The 15,398-nt window shown below is 48.2% G+C and overlaps 1 protein-coding gene across 24 annotated transcripts in view; it reads left to right on the top strand.

Moving 5' to 3' along the window:
• PECAM1 (platelet and endothelial cell adhesion molecule 1) overlaps nucleotides 1-15,398 on the top strand; it is a 129,939-nt gene that overhangs the window by 98,116 nt on the left and 16,425 nt on the right. For 17 of the 24 annotated variants that reach the window (XM_069541790.1, XM_069541787.1, XM_069541785.1 and 14 more), the window contains one exon: nucleotides 2,995-4,035. The exons of the other annotated variants lie outside the window; for them this stretch is intronic. In XM_069541790.1, coding sequence (XP_069397891.1) covers nucleotides 2,995-3,024 — 30 coding nt within the window. In that variant the 3' untranslated portion in view covers nucleotides 3,025-4,035. Of the gene's footprint in view, nucleotides 1-2,994; nucleotides 4,036-15,398 lie in introns of those variants that run through there. 24 annotated transcript variants of the gene reach the window in all.

Genomic DNA, 15,398 nt, shown 5'->3' with positions numbered 1-15,398 from the left:
CCAGGCAGACAGATAACGTGAAAGAGAACAGCCTGTACTGAAAGGGATGAATCTGAACCTGCGTGGCTCTCAGGATTTTGGAAATAACTTGCCATCTTACTGAAAAAAAAAAAAAAAAGGCAATTCCTAGTTACAACTCACCTCCTTCCTTCCTGGGAGCCAGCAGACAGCTGGAATACAATGGGAATGGCCCAGGATTTGGGATCAAAAGACTGGGGTCTGGGTTCCAGCTCCCTAGTCAAGCCTAAGCTTGCCCATCTATCAAATGGAGACGGTGATGGGAATAGCAAAAACAGTAATATCTGTCTATTACGGTTTCTTAGGGTTTCTTACAGTTTCTTAGGGTTTCCCCCGTGGCTCAGTGGTAAAGAATCTGCCTGCCAGGGCAGGAGACAGGGGTTCGATCCCTGGGCTGGGTAGATCCCCTGGAAAAGGAAATGGCAACCCACTCCAGTAGTCTTGCTGGGGAACTCCTATGGACGGAAGAGCCTAGCAGGCTATACAGTCCATGGAGTCGAAAAAGAATCAGACATGGCTTAGTGACTGAAACAACAAAAAATAGCAAGAGGCTTCTTAAGAATGAGAAACACTCTTAAATGAGAACTACTTATGCAAAGTACTTGCAGATTGAAAACTATCATAGAAAACCTAGATATCTATTTTAAAGTTCTTTTCATCAGACACTCTGGCAGCATAGGGTATGGATGGGGAATTTACTTTGCTTGGCCCTAAAAGGCCCCTGTCACATGAGGAGAATGTAGCAGTTGCTTACCCAAGACCCAGGATTCAACTCAAGCCACCCTTTGGCTTAGGAAGCAGAGCCCCACATTAAAACTTGACCCTTCCCTGATAGCTCCTTATTAGACATGTCACTTTGGGCAGATATCCTAACCTCTTGGGACCTTAGTTGCCTCAACTGGAGGAAATAGAACCCTCTCACTTGGTTGTTGCAAGGATTAAGCAGGCACCCAGCACAGATCTGGTTCATTGGAAGTGCACAGAAGGGGCACATTCGAGAAGCAGGAAGTAGAAATCCCAGGAGTGTTAGAAGCAAAATGACCCTTGAGACTGTCCACACCATGTTCTGGCCAAAAGTGGGCTGATTTCTTGGCTGTTCTCAGGTGCCTGACAGCTGGGCTCTGATTTAAAAGCAGGCAAGCACAGCCTTGGATGGGAGTGTGTCAGCCTTTAGTTCAAAACCCCCAAGGTCTGGACAACTGTGGCCCTGCCCTTCCCATCTCTGGAGCTGTTCCTGCAGCAGCTCCCTGAGCTCACTTCCCCTGGAGAGGGCAGCGGAGGTGTCTGGTGGAGGACTTGGTCCAGGGCCTGCAGAAAGGCTGGACACCAGGGTCACTCCTCCGGGCCAAGTGGAGGAAATGGAGGAAGGGTAGCTGCCAGGGCTGGCGGCCCTCCAGCCCCCGGGGGCCAACACAGCTCTCTTGGCCTGCTTGCGTGGGCCTCTCTTGGCAAAGGAGGAGACAGAGCCTTGGCCTTCCAGCTGGAGCCCCACGGACCTGCATCCTTCCGAGAGGTTCCTCAGACCTGGCAGGACCAGAACAAACCAGGGACTCCATCTCAGCCAGCCCTCAGGGAGACAGACAGAACCCCATCCTGGTGTTCCCAAGCCCCAGGCCAATCCCCACAACTTCTCCTGCCTCCCTGGATTCCACCTCCTGCAGGGTACCCTGTGCTCACAGAGGGCCCAGTGTCACGCCCTCAGGTGCTGCCTGCTCTTCCAGGCTCACTGTTGCCCAGGGCCCCTCTACTCGGGAATTTCCCAGCATGCTCCCCTCTTGCCCCTTTGCTCCATCCTTTCATCAAAATCCACCCCTCTCATAGCCTTTCAACTCCTTCTGCAGGTCGTTAGGACCTCTTCCACTTTCTACTTCATGGTAGTGTTGTTTGTCAGTAATTGATAGGATATACAATTCTTGGGGGCAGTTTCTTACGTTCTCAGCAGGGAAAACAGTGCCTGGGTCAGACGGAGGTCCACTCATGAAGCAGTGTGTAGGTAACACAAGTACCATGTGGAACAGTTAGAGAACACTGTAAGGTGGCATATGGAATTTTAAAAAAAATTTTTTTCACTTTTATTGTGGCAAAATACACACAACATGAAGTTTACCATCTTACAGTTAATTCAGTGACATTAAGTACAGCTTCATTGTTGTGTGACCATTGCCAAATCCACAGAACTTTTCATCATCCCAAACCCAAAGTCTGCACCTGTTGAGCCCTAATTTCCTGTTCCTCCTGCCTCCCATAAGTAGGATGGCAGCCACCATCCTACTTCATGTCTCTAGGAATTTGGCTCTTCTGGGTACCCCCATTTAAGTGGAATCATGTCTATCTTATTTCACTTAGCATATTGTTTTCAGGGTCTATCCATGTTGAAATGAATCAGAATTTCATTCTTTTTAAAGGCAGAATCATAATTTAAAACTCTTTTAAAAGTTTAATCATTTGAGTTTGGTCTTTCATTTTTTAAAATTTAAAAACAGACCTCTGGGCTTCTCTGGCAGTCCAGTGGTTAAGACTCAGGGCTTTCACTGCAGGGGGACACAGGTTCAATCCCTGGTCAGGGAACTAAGATCCTGCAAGCCAAGAGGCATGACCAAAAACAAACAAACAGGCAAACAACAACAAGAAACCAAAACAGACCCAGAGAAGGTTAACTTAGAGGCAGAGTTGGAGTAAGACACCAGGTGTTTCTTAGTCTTCCTGTATGGGTGCTTGATGAAATTGGTTGCGAGTCTGCTGTGCAGCATGTATGTGGGGAACAGTGGCTGCAGACCCCACACAGCGGACATGCAGAGAAAGAAGAATGAATCTGGGCAGGAGCTGCCCCCACAGGGTGCGGGGTGCCCACGGATGACGGTTAGGCTCTGCAGTCTTGGAGAAGCGCTGGGGTACAGTTTTGTGTATCTTTCCACCAGGCCAGTCTTCAGTCTTGAAGGCTGTGACCATAGCGTGTCCTGTCTCTTGTCACTGCAGAGAACGGAAGGCTCCCCTGACGGATCTTAGGACTCTGTGAGCACACGCGCCTCCCTGGGAGGATGCCCACATTCCGAGAAGAACAGATGATTCCTGTATCGCAAGAGTTTCGTGCACTTATTTATGGACCTGCCCTGCTCCCACCGAACGTAGCAATTCGTCAGGCCAAGCCACCAGTTATAAATCCATCTTAACTACTTTTCTGTTGGGTATAAAGAGCTAACAGACCGGCTGGTTAGTTTCCCGCACGGCCCACCTCCCAGCAAGTTGAAGCATCCTCAGGAGTGGAGAGTGGCAGCCAGAGATTCAGGGTAAACTGGCCATTGGGATATTTTGAAACTTGAATATTTTGTCTTGTGCGGAAATCAAGAACTTGTCCAAGTACCCTCGTGCACAGATGCCGGTTTCTGTTTTGTAGTCAGCTCCCCCTAGAGAGTGGCCTAGCTTAGGGGCTAGTTTTTCTCTTTGCCTTTGGTCCTTTGAGTGTCTGTGGTTCTAGGCAGTCCTTGTTCCTTGGAAGTGCACAGCATGGACTGGACAGCTGCACCCTGCCCTCTCCACGGCCTCTTCTGACACAACTGGGAGAACAAAGCTGCTTGGGAGAGACTCTTTTGAGATGCCAACTTGATGCCAACTTCATTTCTGGGCAATGCACCAAATAGAAAATGAAGTCAGACAAAGCACAGATGTTCTTAGGCTGGTTTTCTATCCCCTTTCTTTCTTTTCCTCTACCACGCTGAAGGCCAAAGGACAGGAAGATGGCTGCCTCCAGCAAAAAAAAAATTTTTTAATAGAAAAATGAAATGCATATTTTTCTTACTAATTTTGTTATTTATTCCTTGCTAAAAGGAATGGTCTCCCGAGGTCCTCAGGTGTTTCTGATGGTGTCCTGAGTGTGGATGAGGGACTGTGGCCCTTCCGTGGCGGGATTGCCCTAGTGAGCATGTCCCACCGAAGCCACCTTCCTCGCCCTCCTCAGCTACGCAGCGCAGGGGCCCTGTGGGGTGTTGTATTAAATAAATCTGATCTTCACTCTTCACAGACCCGTGAGATGTCATCTTCTGAGAGGCTGTACACATACAGAATATCTGTCATGCCCGAGGACTCCTCCATCAAAGCCTAGGAGGCCACAGAGAGAACCACGCAGGTTCTGTCAGCAGGCCAGGGCCTCCGTGGCCTTCACCGAAGCCAGAGGTAGTCTGAGTTGGGCACGTTGAGTCATTAATATCCATCAGGGGCTACTTCAGTGTTGGCTTCGCAGCTGAAGCTTGCTTGCTAGGCTGTTATCAGATTGAGCAAAAACAGTAACAGCTCCCATCCCCATCCCTACCCCCACACCCCGCCGCCATCCAAAACCATGATGCCCGGTTGCATTTGAATTCCAGATAAACAACAGATAAGTTTTGAGTATAAGTATGTCCCATGAAGGCCTTCCCTTGTAGCTCAGTTGGTAAAGAATATGCCTGCAGTGCAGGAGACCAGCGTTCGATTCCAGGGTCGGGAAGATCCCCTGGAGAAGGAAATGGCAACTCACTCCAGTATTCTTGCCTACAGAATCCCATAGACAGAGGAATCTGGAAGGCTACAGTCCATGGGGTTGCAAGAGTTGGACACGACTTAGTGACTAAACCACCAACCGCTACATGTCCCATGTAACGTTTGGAACATACTGACACTATAAAAATATTCATTTATCTGAAATTCAAATTTAACTAGGCATCTGACATATTATCTGGTAACCCTACTGGCAAAGCACCCTCCCACCCCTCAAAACCTCCAGACCCACCCTCCCCTGTGGCCTCAGACCAGACCTCCCCACCCACAGGCCAGGGCCCCATCACAGCTGCACCACCACTGCGCCCACCCCCACTTCCCTACCACACCCCACACCCCCTCCTCTGGGCCTGAGGGTGGAGGAGGTCTGAGAACGTGTCCTGACTCTGTCAGCCTGCAGCTGCAGAAACTTGAAGGAGCCTCTTAGATTCTTCATCTCTAAGATAAGATGGTTAGACTAACATTTGGAGGGTTTAGGTTCTTTTCAAAATGTGATGGAAGCTATGGACACATACATACACACACAATGTTGTATCACAAAGATGCTATGCAGTTTCCCAGTGTTCAGGGCCATGGGCTGAGGGCAGGGACTGAGGATTAGGCCAGGGGTCCCCAACCTCTGGGCCGTGGACCGTTACCTCCTGTCCGATCAGCAGTGGCGTTGGATCAGAAAGAAATTGCACAATGAATGTAATGCGTTTGGATCATCCGGAAACCAACCCCCAACCCCGGTCTGTGGAAGAATTGTCTTCCATGAAATTGGTCCCTGGTGCCAAGCAGATTGGGGACCACTGGATTAGATGGTCTCTAACAGCCTTCAAGCCTGATAGTCAATGTGTCAGTGATTTGGGAAGCGCTCCAAGCCCCCTTGTCAACCCCTCGATCCCTTGTTGCCACCAGAGCACGGCCATTGCTACGGAAACTGGGGAAACCCTGTTCATACTGCTTATGATTTATTTATGGAGCATAACTGGGTCTTTATTTTTCCCTTCAGTCTACATGTCTGAGGAGGAGAACACACACACACTCAGGGATCTTTCTTTCAGGATATTTACTGGCTAAAATCTCTCTAAACCCAGCTTCCCGGTTCCACTGTCCTAACCTGATACCAAGCATCTAAGCCTGAGCTCGTCACTTAAAGGGAGGGCCCAGTCACCATTTCCAGGAAAGAAAAGACATTTTTCTCGGCTCGCGAAGTCATTAATTAGAGCTCCCTCTTGTGTCCTCATGTTGTCATAGATCATTAGAGAAGAACCACTTAGAAAAGACAGGAGAATTTTTTCCCTCTTCTGATAACCCACAGGAGGTCAGATAAACCCAATTCATAAGCACATACTGAGCGCTCCACCAGCAGGAACTGACTGACCAAACTCTCGCACCCCAACGTAGACCCAAGATGGGCGAAGTGACCCCAGGGTCAGCAGACATTCATTCAAGCACGCAGTGGTTTTCTACCAGGGTGATTTTATCTCCCGGGGTCACTGGGCAGTCTCTGGACACATTTTTAGTTGTCACAGTTGGGTGGGGGTGTGACTGGCGTGTTGGCGGGTAGAAGCCCAGGATTCCACTAAATATCCTGGAATGCAGGGGACAAAATGCACAGGACAACCCCGCTGATAGAGGAAGGTCAAGTCCAGATGCCAAAAGTCCCAGGGTTGAGCGGCCCTGCAGTTAGTCGTGTATTCACTCAGCAAGCTTGTATCCATCCATCGATTTTCCTGACACTGATGGGAATAGGAAGATTATAAGAATCACATGGCACCTGATCTTCTGTACAATCTAGTAGCAAGAGAAGTGAATAGAGAGCCAGTTACAACAGTGAGACAAAGGTGATGATGGAGAAATTCAAAGAAAACGGGGACACGGGGCGGGGAGCTCCTAACAAAGATTTTGGGGGAATCAGAGAAAGTGTCCAGGATGAAGTGTCTAACTGAGGGTAGGCAGAGGGTAGCAGGTGGAAAAGGTGGAGTGAAGAGCAAGGAGCAGGACCGAAAATGGGGGGACACGTGCTGAGGCCTCAAGACAAGGGAGAGGATGGTGTTCCCAAGGAATACCAGGGAAACAGCCTGTCAGCTCTGTGACCCAATCAGTCCTCTTCAAAAACACACCATGTCCCCCGAGAATTTCTGCCAGGCATCCCATCGGCCTGACCCAGTCTTTGAGAGCCTTAAGGAGAAGGTCCCCAAAAGTTGCTCAGCTAGAACTCAGTTTCTGAGCACAGTTGTTTTTCAGAGTTGTCATCAGGGGCTCAGACGGTAAAGAACCTGCCTGCAACGGAGAAGACGTCGGTTTGATCCCTGGGTCGGGAAGATCCCCCGGAGAAGGGAATGAAAACTCACTCCAATATTCTTGCCTGGTGAATTCCATGGACAGAGGAGCCTGGTGGGCTACAGTCCATGGGGTTGCATAGAGTCAGACACAACTGAGCAAGTAGCGCACGCGCGCACACACACACACACACACACACACACAGGTGTTGTTAGCATGTTGGAGAGAAAACCTCTGCCATAGGTCAGATTTGACCCTTGCTCACTTACCACCATGAGCCTCAAGTTGAGAAGGTGAACTGGAAGGAGGTGGCTGCCCAACAGGACAGTTTCCATAGCTGGTGTCCACAGGGCAATGAGGGTAGGGCATGTTGTCTGTGAGCCCCCAGGAGTGGGTGAAAAGAGTTGTAAGAGTATATAGTACTCTGGCACAGAGAGTACACAGCTTTTATCAGTTTCTCAGAGACATAAACCAAAAAAGGGTTAACTATGAAACAATCTAAAAACTCATGCATTCTCCATATGATTTAATCTCAGTTGAAAACCCAGAAAGTGGGACTTCTCTGGCTGTCCAGTGATTAAGGCTTTGACATCCAACGCAGGGGCTCCAGGTTCCTTCCCTGTTGTGGGAGTTAAGATCCCATGTGCCTCAGGGCCAAAAAACCAAAACATGAAACAGAGGCAATGTTTAACAAATTCAATGAAGAATATTTAAAAATGGTTCACATCAAAAATCAGGGCTTCCCCCATAGCTCAGTTGGTAAAGAATCTGCCTGCCGTGCAGGAGACCTCAGTTCGATTCCAGGGTTGGGAAGATCCCCTGGAGAATGAAAAGGCTACCCACTCCAGTATTCTGGCCTGGAGAATTCCATGGACTGTATAGTCCATGGGTTCTCAAAGAGTCAGACACGACTGAGTGACTTTCACTTCACATCAAAAAATATTTTGAAAAGAAAACCCAGAAAGAGGTCAATCCATTTCTTATCAAAGGGTCTGCTTCATGGACAATTTTAAGTCCAATGTCTTAAGAGGGTCTTGGCTTGCCTTGAAAACACAGCTCAGAATAAACAAATAAATAGTGATTTCAGTGTTCAAAAGAGACACCTCATCTCTCAAAAGTAGTAACCTATTAGACTGCACTGGAATACCAAAGGAATAGGCAGTAAATAATCTGAAAAGCTTCTGAGTCCAAGGTGTGTCTAAAGCCTGAATTATCCCTTCATACATGTCCTAATTCAACAGGAAACGAATATTTCAATGTGAACTTTAACAATGAAGAGAGAAATTATTCCCACATTCAGAGAGGCTGAAAGATGCTGGAAATAAATAAAATTCTTCAAGAAAAGTAAAAGGCAAGTTGGAGTGGGAGATTGGCTACCAGTTGACTCCACAGCCTTGGCGATGTCACACATCCTACAATTCTTCTCCTGCAAAAGAAGGCGTATTAGGGACTTCCCTAGTGGTCCAGCAGCTAAGACTGCATGCTCCTAAGGCCAGGGGCCCAGGTTTGATCCCTGATCAGGGAACTAGATCTCACGTGCTGCACCTGAGTGTTCACATGCTCCAGTTAAATATCCTGCATACTGCAACAAAGATCAGAGATCCCACGCTGCTAAGACCTAAGCGGAAAGAAGAGAGGAGAAGAAAGGGCGGGAGAAGAGAAAAGAGAAGAGCCCTCGGAACCTGGTCCCACAGAAATTTCCTGCCATGTCTGAGTCTCTGCCACTCCCTGTCCAGCAGCTCTACCTTCTGGGTGGGAGCGCCACTAAGACCCAGTGCAGCCAAAAGGAGAAGAACGAACGAATACGGTGTATTGGACTTTCCTGGTGGCTCAGTGGTAAAGAATCCGCCTGCCAGTGCAGGAAACGTGAGTTCAGTCCCTGGTCCAGGAAGATCCCAAATGCCTCGGAGCGACTAAGCCCATGCACTACAGCTGCTGGGCCCCTGTGCCCTGGAACCTGTGCTCTGCGTCAGGAGAAGTGCCTGCAATGAGAAGCCTGCTTGCTGCAGCTAGAGAGTAACCCCGAGTCACCGCAACTGGAGAGAGCCTTCGTGCAGCGGCAAAGACCCAGGGCAGTCAAAAATAAATAAACAAATTTTAAAAAGTTTTTTGAAGAAGAAAATGGTGTATTAGTTTCTTAGGGCTGTCATAGCAGATCCCCACAAACCGCAACTCAAAACAACAGAGATTTGCCCTCCCAAGATTCTGGAGGTGAGAAGTCCAAAATCAAAGTGTCAGCCGCTCCAGGAGCCCCCCAGAGTCTCCAGGGAAGCCTGCTTCCTGGCTTCCTTTAGCTTCTGGTGGTTGCTGGCGATCCATGAGGGCCTGTGGCTGCTGTTCCACCCTAACCCCCCCTCTGTTATCTCGTGGCCTCCTTCCATATGCCTGAGTGTCTGTGTCTTCATGTGACCGTCTCCTGAACACACCAGTCTTTGGGTTTAGGGCCCACCCTAGCCCACTGTAACCTCATCTTAACTAATGACATCTGCACAGATCCTGTTTCTAAAGGAGCTCACAATCTGAGGGTCCAGGTAGACACGAATTTTGGTGGAAGAGGGGGACACCAACGCAACCCAGAAGGAATTGGACAAGATGACCTCGTGTCCTTGTAGCTCTGACTTTCCATGTGTTTCAAATGCTCACGTAAAAAGAAAAGCATGACCACAAGGATTTACCTTCAGATGACTTTTTTCCCTAAATATTTTTTTGATGTGGACAATTTTTTTTTTTTTAATTCGAGTACGGTTGCTTTACAGCGTTGTGCTAATTTCTGCTAAACAACAACCTGACTCAGCTCTGAGTGTACACACACCTCATCCCTCCGAGCCTCCCTCTCCCGCACATCCCATCCCTCTAGGTCATCACAGAGCCCCGAGCTGAGCTCCCTGTGGTATACAGCCGCTTGACGGGACCATTTTTATCGAATTTGCTACAATACTTCTGTTTTTTGTGTGATTTGCCGGGGTGGGGGGGGGACTTTTTTTTTTTCCTGGCCACTAGGCATGTGGGATCTTGGCTCCCAGACCAGGGATGGAGCCCACACTCTCTACATTGGGAGGTTGAAGTCTTAACCACTGGACCACCAGAACAGTCCCCCAAATAAGATTGTTTTAAATTAAGGTAAACGTTGGTGTATAACATGTTTCATGTGTACAAACATTATATTTTGACTTCTGTATACATTACAGCGTGCTCACCACCAAAAATTCAGTTTCCATCCATCACCATGCAGCTGACTTCCTTTACCCACTTCACCCTGCCCCACACCCCTTCCCCTCTGGTAGGTCTACTCTCTTCTTTGTAACATAATCTTCTGCGCTTTCTCCATCTGATGTTCTTTCCCCATGCCCTGTTCTCTTGCGCTTCATGCCTCTGCCTCTGAAAATATTACTTAGTTTCTTTCTCTAATCTTCCTCCAAGTTCTCCCTCTCACCTCTTATCCTTTCTCTGATTCCAGAACCAAAGTTTATATATTTCTTACATAAATAGATGAGTTTCATATTCCTAGTTATTTACTTTGAGCCAATGCATGGGATTTTTTCTCTCTCTTTAGAGGAAAAAAAAAAATGCCTCCTAAAGCCTGCAAGTTGTTTTCTATCTATATCTGACCTTTGGTGGATTATTTTTCCAAGGGATTTATTGGATTCATTAGGAAAAACTCCCCAGTCACTGCCTTGCTTCCTCCCAGTCCTGGGATGTGCTGGTTTTCCTGGAACCTCTTGGCACAAGAGGGTCTGGTTTCATGCCAGAAACTATTCCACTAGTTTTCTGGTACAACCAACACTCCCCTCCTCGAGCGAGGAAACCTCCCACTGTTGCGAGGAAACCTCCCGCTGTTGGGACTTTGAAGGAGCCCGGGACAGGGTCCTAGGAAAAGGAAAAAGAATGGATTTTTGTGCCTCCAAAGTGAAGGCGAACCCCAAGCCAGGATCTGACAGTGTCTGGAGAAGCTCTGTCACACCACCAGCCACTCAGTGAAATATGCATCCCTGAGGACGGGTTCAGATTCCCAGGTTACTTCTCTGGCAAGTCAGTTTCAGAGAAACAAGAAGGCAGAAGAAGCTCTTTGGGGTTTGACTTATTTAGAAACAAACTGGGGCTTCCCTGGTGGCCCAGTGGTTGAGAATCTGCCTGCCAATGTGGGAGACATGGGTTTGATCCCTGATCCGGGAAGATCCCACATACTGAGGAGCATCTAAACTCTTGTGCCGCAACCACGGAGCCCAGGAGCCACAGCTTCTGAGCCCACGTGCTTCAGCCACTGAGGCCCGAGTGCCCTGGAGCCTGTACTCTGCAACCAGAGAACTCACTGCAGTGAGAAACCTGCACACCGCAACCAAGAGTAGCTCCTGCTCTCTGCAGCTAGAGAGCCCTCATGTAGCAAAGAAGACCCTGCACAGCCAAAAATTAATTAATTAAGAAAGAAAGAAAGAAATAGCCCAGAAGGGTTAGACACGAGGCAGGCATGTGGTCCTTCTGATGGGCCCCTGTGGCAGGGCCAGTCACCGAGGTGCAATTTATCTTTAGTTCCCTCTGGGATCCTTCAGCCCCTGCCACCAGGCACAGCTCTAGGAGGTCCAGCTGAGTCCCTGTGTGTGCCCCTCACTTCAAGGAAGGTGGTAGTTGGGAGGAACAGAGCGGGAGCCGCAGGCAAAGGAGAGTCCTCCAAACTGGGGAGGGTGCTCTATCCCTGTGAAGGAGTCTGGTCCCTCAGGGAAGTGTCTGATGGCACAGGGTGTCCAGGGAGGCTGGACACTAGGCCTGGGGTTTGCAGCCTTGGCCAAAATCCCCTTACACATCGTGTAACAGGGAGCCTGGGGAGTCACTAGTCTTCTCAGGACCCTGGGAGCCCAAATCACAAGGAGCTTGAGCAGGGACCACAGCCAGCATCCCTTCCCTTCCCATTTTCCGGGAACCACACGATCCTTCCATATTCTTGTGTAAATCCAGATAGAGAAGGGATTTGCCGATTGAGGCCAATGTTAAATTTCCCAATAGGCTGGCAGAATGGAGGCCCAGGAACAGACTTTGTTTCATTTCACCATAATAAAGTAATGTGATGTTTGTTGCAGAGCCAAGTTTGAGGGTGATAAGTCAGGCCTTCTACACAGAACTTTTAAAAAACATATTTATTTATATATTTGGCTAACCAGGTCTCAGTTTTGGCACTCTGGATCTTCAATTTTTATCATGGCTTGTGGACTCTAGTTCCCTGACTAGGGATTGAACCCAGGCCCCCTGCATTGGGAGCATGGACGGTTAGCCACTGGAGCACCAGGGAAGTCCCTTACGTAGAACTTGGAATCATGCTCTTTGAGGTTGGTGTGCAGGACCATAGAGCATAGCTGGTGAGCGAGCCTAACCAGCGGTTCCATCCTCACCTTTCTGGATGTTTTAGCAAGAAGTATTTTCTCAGTATCTGTTAAGGTGCAGATCCTGTGTGAGGTTAGACGATGCATCAGAGAACTGATATATGTGGCCTCTGGGGCTTGTGGTACTTTGCTCACGCTTTTGGTCATGTTTGTTTAGGGGGAAAGTTGCTAGAATGTTAGGGGTTCACAGGAGGTATTCCTTTCTGGTGTTAATATGGGAAGTGAACCCCCAGATCTGGAGAGACTGGGAACCATTGCAAAAGGTTTTCAAATGCATAGGGACATTTTTTAAAAATCAATTTGCAAATGCAGAAAAGACAAGTTCATATGAGAATCTGCAATTTTTTTATGTTAGTTGAAGAAGGATCCTTAAACTTGAACAGGTTGAGACCTGTTGATCTAACTGTATTCAACTCTGAATTTGTCCGAGTTCCACTTGCTGCTTTTCAGGGACACAGCTGTCCAACCCTTGGTCCATGAGCAAACATAAGTAGACAGGGACATCCCTGGTGGTCCAGTGGCTAAGACTCCACGCTCCCAATGCAGGGGGCCCGGGTTTGATACCTGGTCAGGTAACTAGATCCCACATCCCACAACTGAAAGATCCCGCACGCTGCAACTAAGACTCAGTGCAGATTTAAAAAAACCTACATAAGTCAATGTGTGTGAACACCCACAGGAGCCTGGGGCCACGCATGTGCACACGAACACATGCACAGAGCAATAGAGAACACAGATGGCCCCTCCCTGCCCTTGAACAGATCACGTGCCAAGACCAACACAGGTGCTTCTCTCTGTTTTGTGGGAGGTGTTGGCATATGGGGATGTGATATTGAAAGCAAAAAGTGAAAATCTAGGCAATGTGACTCCAAACAGTCCAATATATCACCTTTGCTCATCAGGGCTTATTCAACAAGCTATGAGCGCCTGGTTTGTGCAAGGCTTTGCATATTCCACAGCTGTGCAGAAGATGTCAAGATAAGCAGACACCTTGAAGAAGCTGCTGCTGCTGCTGCTGCTGCTGCTAAGTTGCTTCAGTCATGTCCGACTCTGTACAACCCCATAGACGGCAGCTCATGTGGCTCCCCCGTCCCTGGGATTCTCTAGGCAAGAACACTGGAGTGGGTTATCATTTCCTTCTCCAATGCATGAAAGTGAAAAGTGAAAGTGAAGCCACTCTGTTGTGTCCAACTCTTAGCGACCCCATGGACTGTGGCCCACCAGGCTCCTCTGTCCATGAGATTTTCCAGGCAAGAGTGCTGGAGTGGGGTGCCATTGCCTTCTCTGGCCTTGAAGAAGCAGGAGCCCACAAATAACCAACACAGACTACAAGCCAGTTACAAGCTGACCCAGCCCTCAAAGATGGCACCTTCCCCTCCACCCCCCACCCCCACTGCTACCACCCCTGCCCTCCTGCCGTTTGCACACAGCTGGCTGTTTGCCAAACCCAAGCTGGTCTCTTCTTTCAGGACGGATGCAGCTAATCCGTGTAGTGGAAGCAGAGGATTCCAGGCCATTCAGGCAAAAGCCCAGAGTTGGTCTGGAGTAGAATCCAGCCCCAGGTGGGCCCACCACTTGATATATCGCAGCCCGGGGTGGTGTGGCAGAACCAGTGCCAGGAGGAGAAAGAACATTCCATGCATGTGTGACACGGCTGTGACGGGCAGAAGCAGAGAGGGTGGGGCTCAGTTGGAGATGATTTCTTTTTCTTTTTTTAAAATTGAATTAATTGTTTTATTTTTGGCTGCACTGAGTCTTTGTTGTTGCTCGGACTTTCTCTAGTTGCAGAGAGTGGGGGGCTACTCTCTTGTTGCAGAGCGTGGACTCTAAGGGTTGTGGGGCACCAGCTCTGTCGCCCCATGGCATATGGAAGCTTCCTGGACCAGGAATCAAACCTGTTTCCTCTGCGTTGGCAGGCGGATTCTTAACCACTGGGCCATGGGAAGTCCCGTGATTTCTATTTAAAAGTTTACCAGATGCTTCCCTGGTAATCCAGTGGCTAAGACTCTGCACGCCCAATGCAGGGGGCCTGGGTTTGATCCCTGATCAAGGAACTAGATCCCACACGCCACAACTAAGAGTTTGCATGCTGCAGCTAAAGTTCCCACGTGCTGCAACTAAGACCTAGCACAGCTCTTTACTTGATAACTAGATAAATATTTTTTTAAAAAATAAAAAGACTGATCCCAGTGGAACAATCCATGATATAACGATGTACAAATGTAAAAAGAGGAAGTACGTTGTTGTTAAAGGAAATGGTCCAGCCGCTCTTACCCATGTACTGATGAGTATGGCACCCATCACATTTCTTATAGTTATTTGTTAAGGTTTGCTTATTCCTGTCATTAGGCTGTGAATTACCTTAAAGGGGAAATCTTTAAATAATTTTTGAGACAAGGAATCTATAAGAAAAAACGTATTATCATGTATTAAAATACAGAATATTCAGCAGCTTTGTAAAAGAACTGGGTTTTGAAAAAGCATCAACAGAACACAGAGAGCGATTGTCCTTACTTGATGGTGGAGGACAGCTTCCTGGTGGCCCAAGAGGTGAATTTGCTGGATACTTCTTTTGGATACAAAATACACCCTAGCAAATACTTTCTGCAACTTAAATAAACAGAAGTGACTTTCCCTCTTGCCCTCTCTGTCCTTGGGTCTAGGGGGGTACCCTCTGAGAAAAAAAGAAAGAGGATTCTATTTATAGTGCTTGGTGTATTCTCATGCTTCTGTCTCATTTGCTCAGTTGTATTTGAGATTTTGTGACCCCATGGACTGTGGCCTGCCAGACTCCTCTGTCCGTGGAATTTTCCAGGCAAGAATACTGGAGTGGGTTGCCATTTCCCACTCCAGGGCATCTTCCCAACCCAGGGATCAAACCCTCGTCTCCTGCATTGATTCTTTAACACTGTGCCATCCAGTAAAAAATAAATATCTCCCTGCCACTGAACATATGAAAATTCAGTCCATGAATTGCCTCTGGTTCAATATTTGTCAAAGATCTGAGACAGCAAATATTTGTAAAAGGTATTCCTAGACGTACATGTTTACTGGGGCTTCCTCAGGTGGCTCAGCAGTGAAGAATCTGCCAGCAATGCAGGAGCCACAGGAGGAATGAGTTTGATCCCTGGGTGAGGAAGATCCCCTGGAGGAGGACATGGAAACCCACTCCAGTATCCTTGCCTGGAGAATCCCATGGACAGAGGAACC

The sequence above is a fragment of the Ovis canadensis genome, chromosome 11 (genome assembly GCF_042477335.2).
Source record: "Ovis canadensis isolate MfBH-ARS-UI-01 breed Bighorn chromosome 11, ARS-UI_OviCan_v2, whole genome shotgun sequence".
NCBI classification, from domain to species: domain Eukaryota; kingdom Metazoa; phylum Chordata; class Mammalia; order Artiodactyla; family Bovidae; genus Ovis; species Ovis canadensis.
Note: the sequence above shows the minus strand (reverse complement) of the source record. Positions and strands in the feature narration are given on the sequence as shown.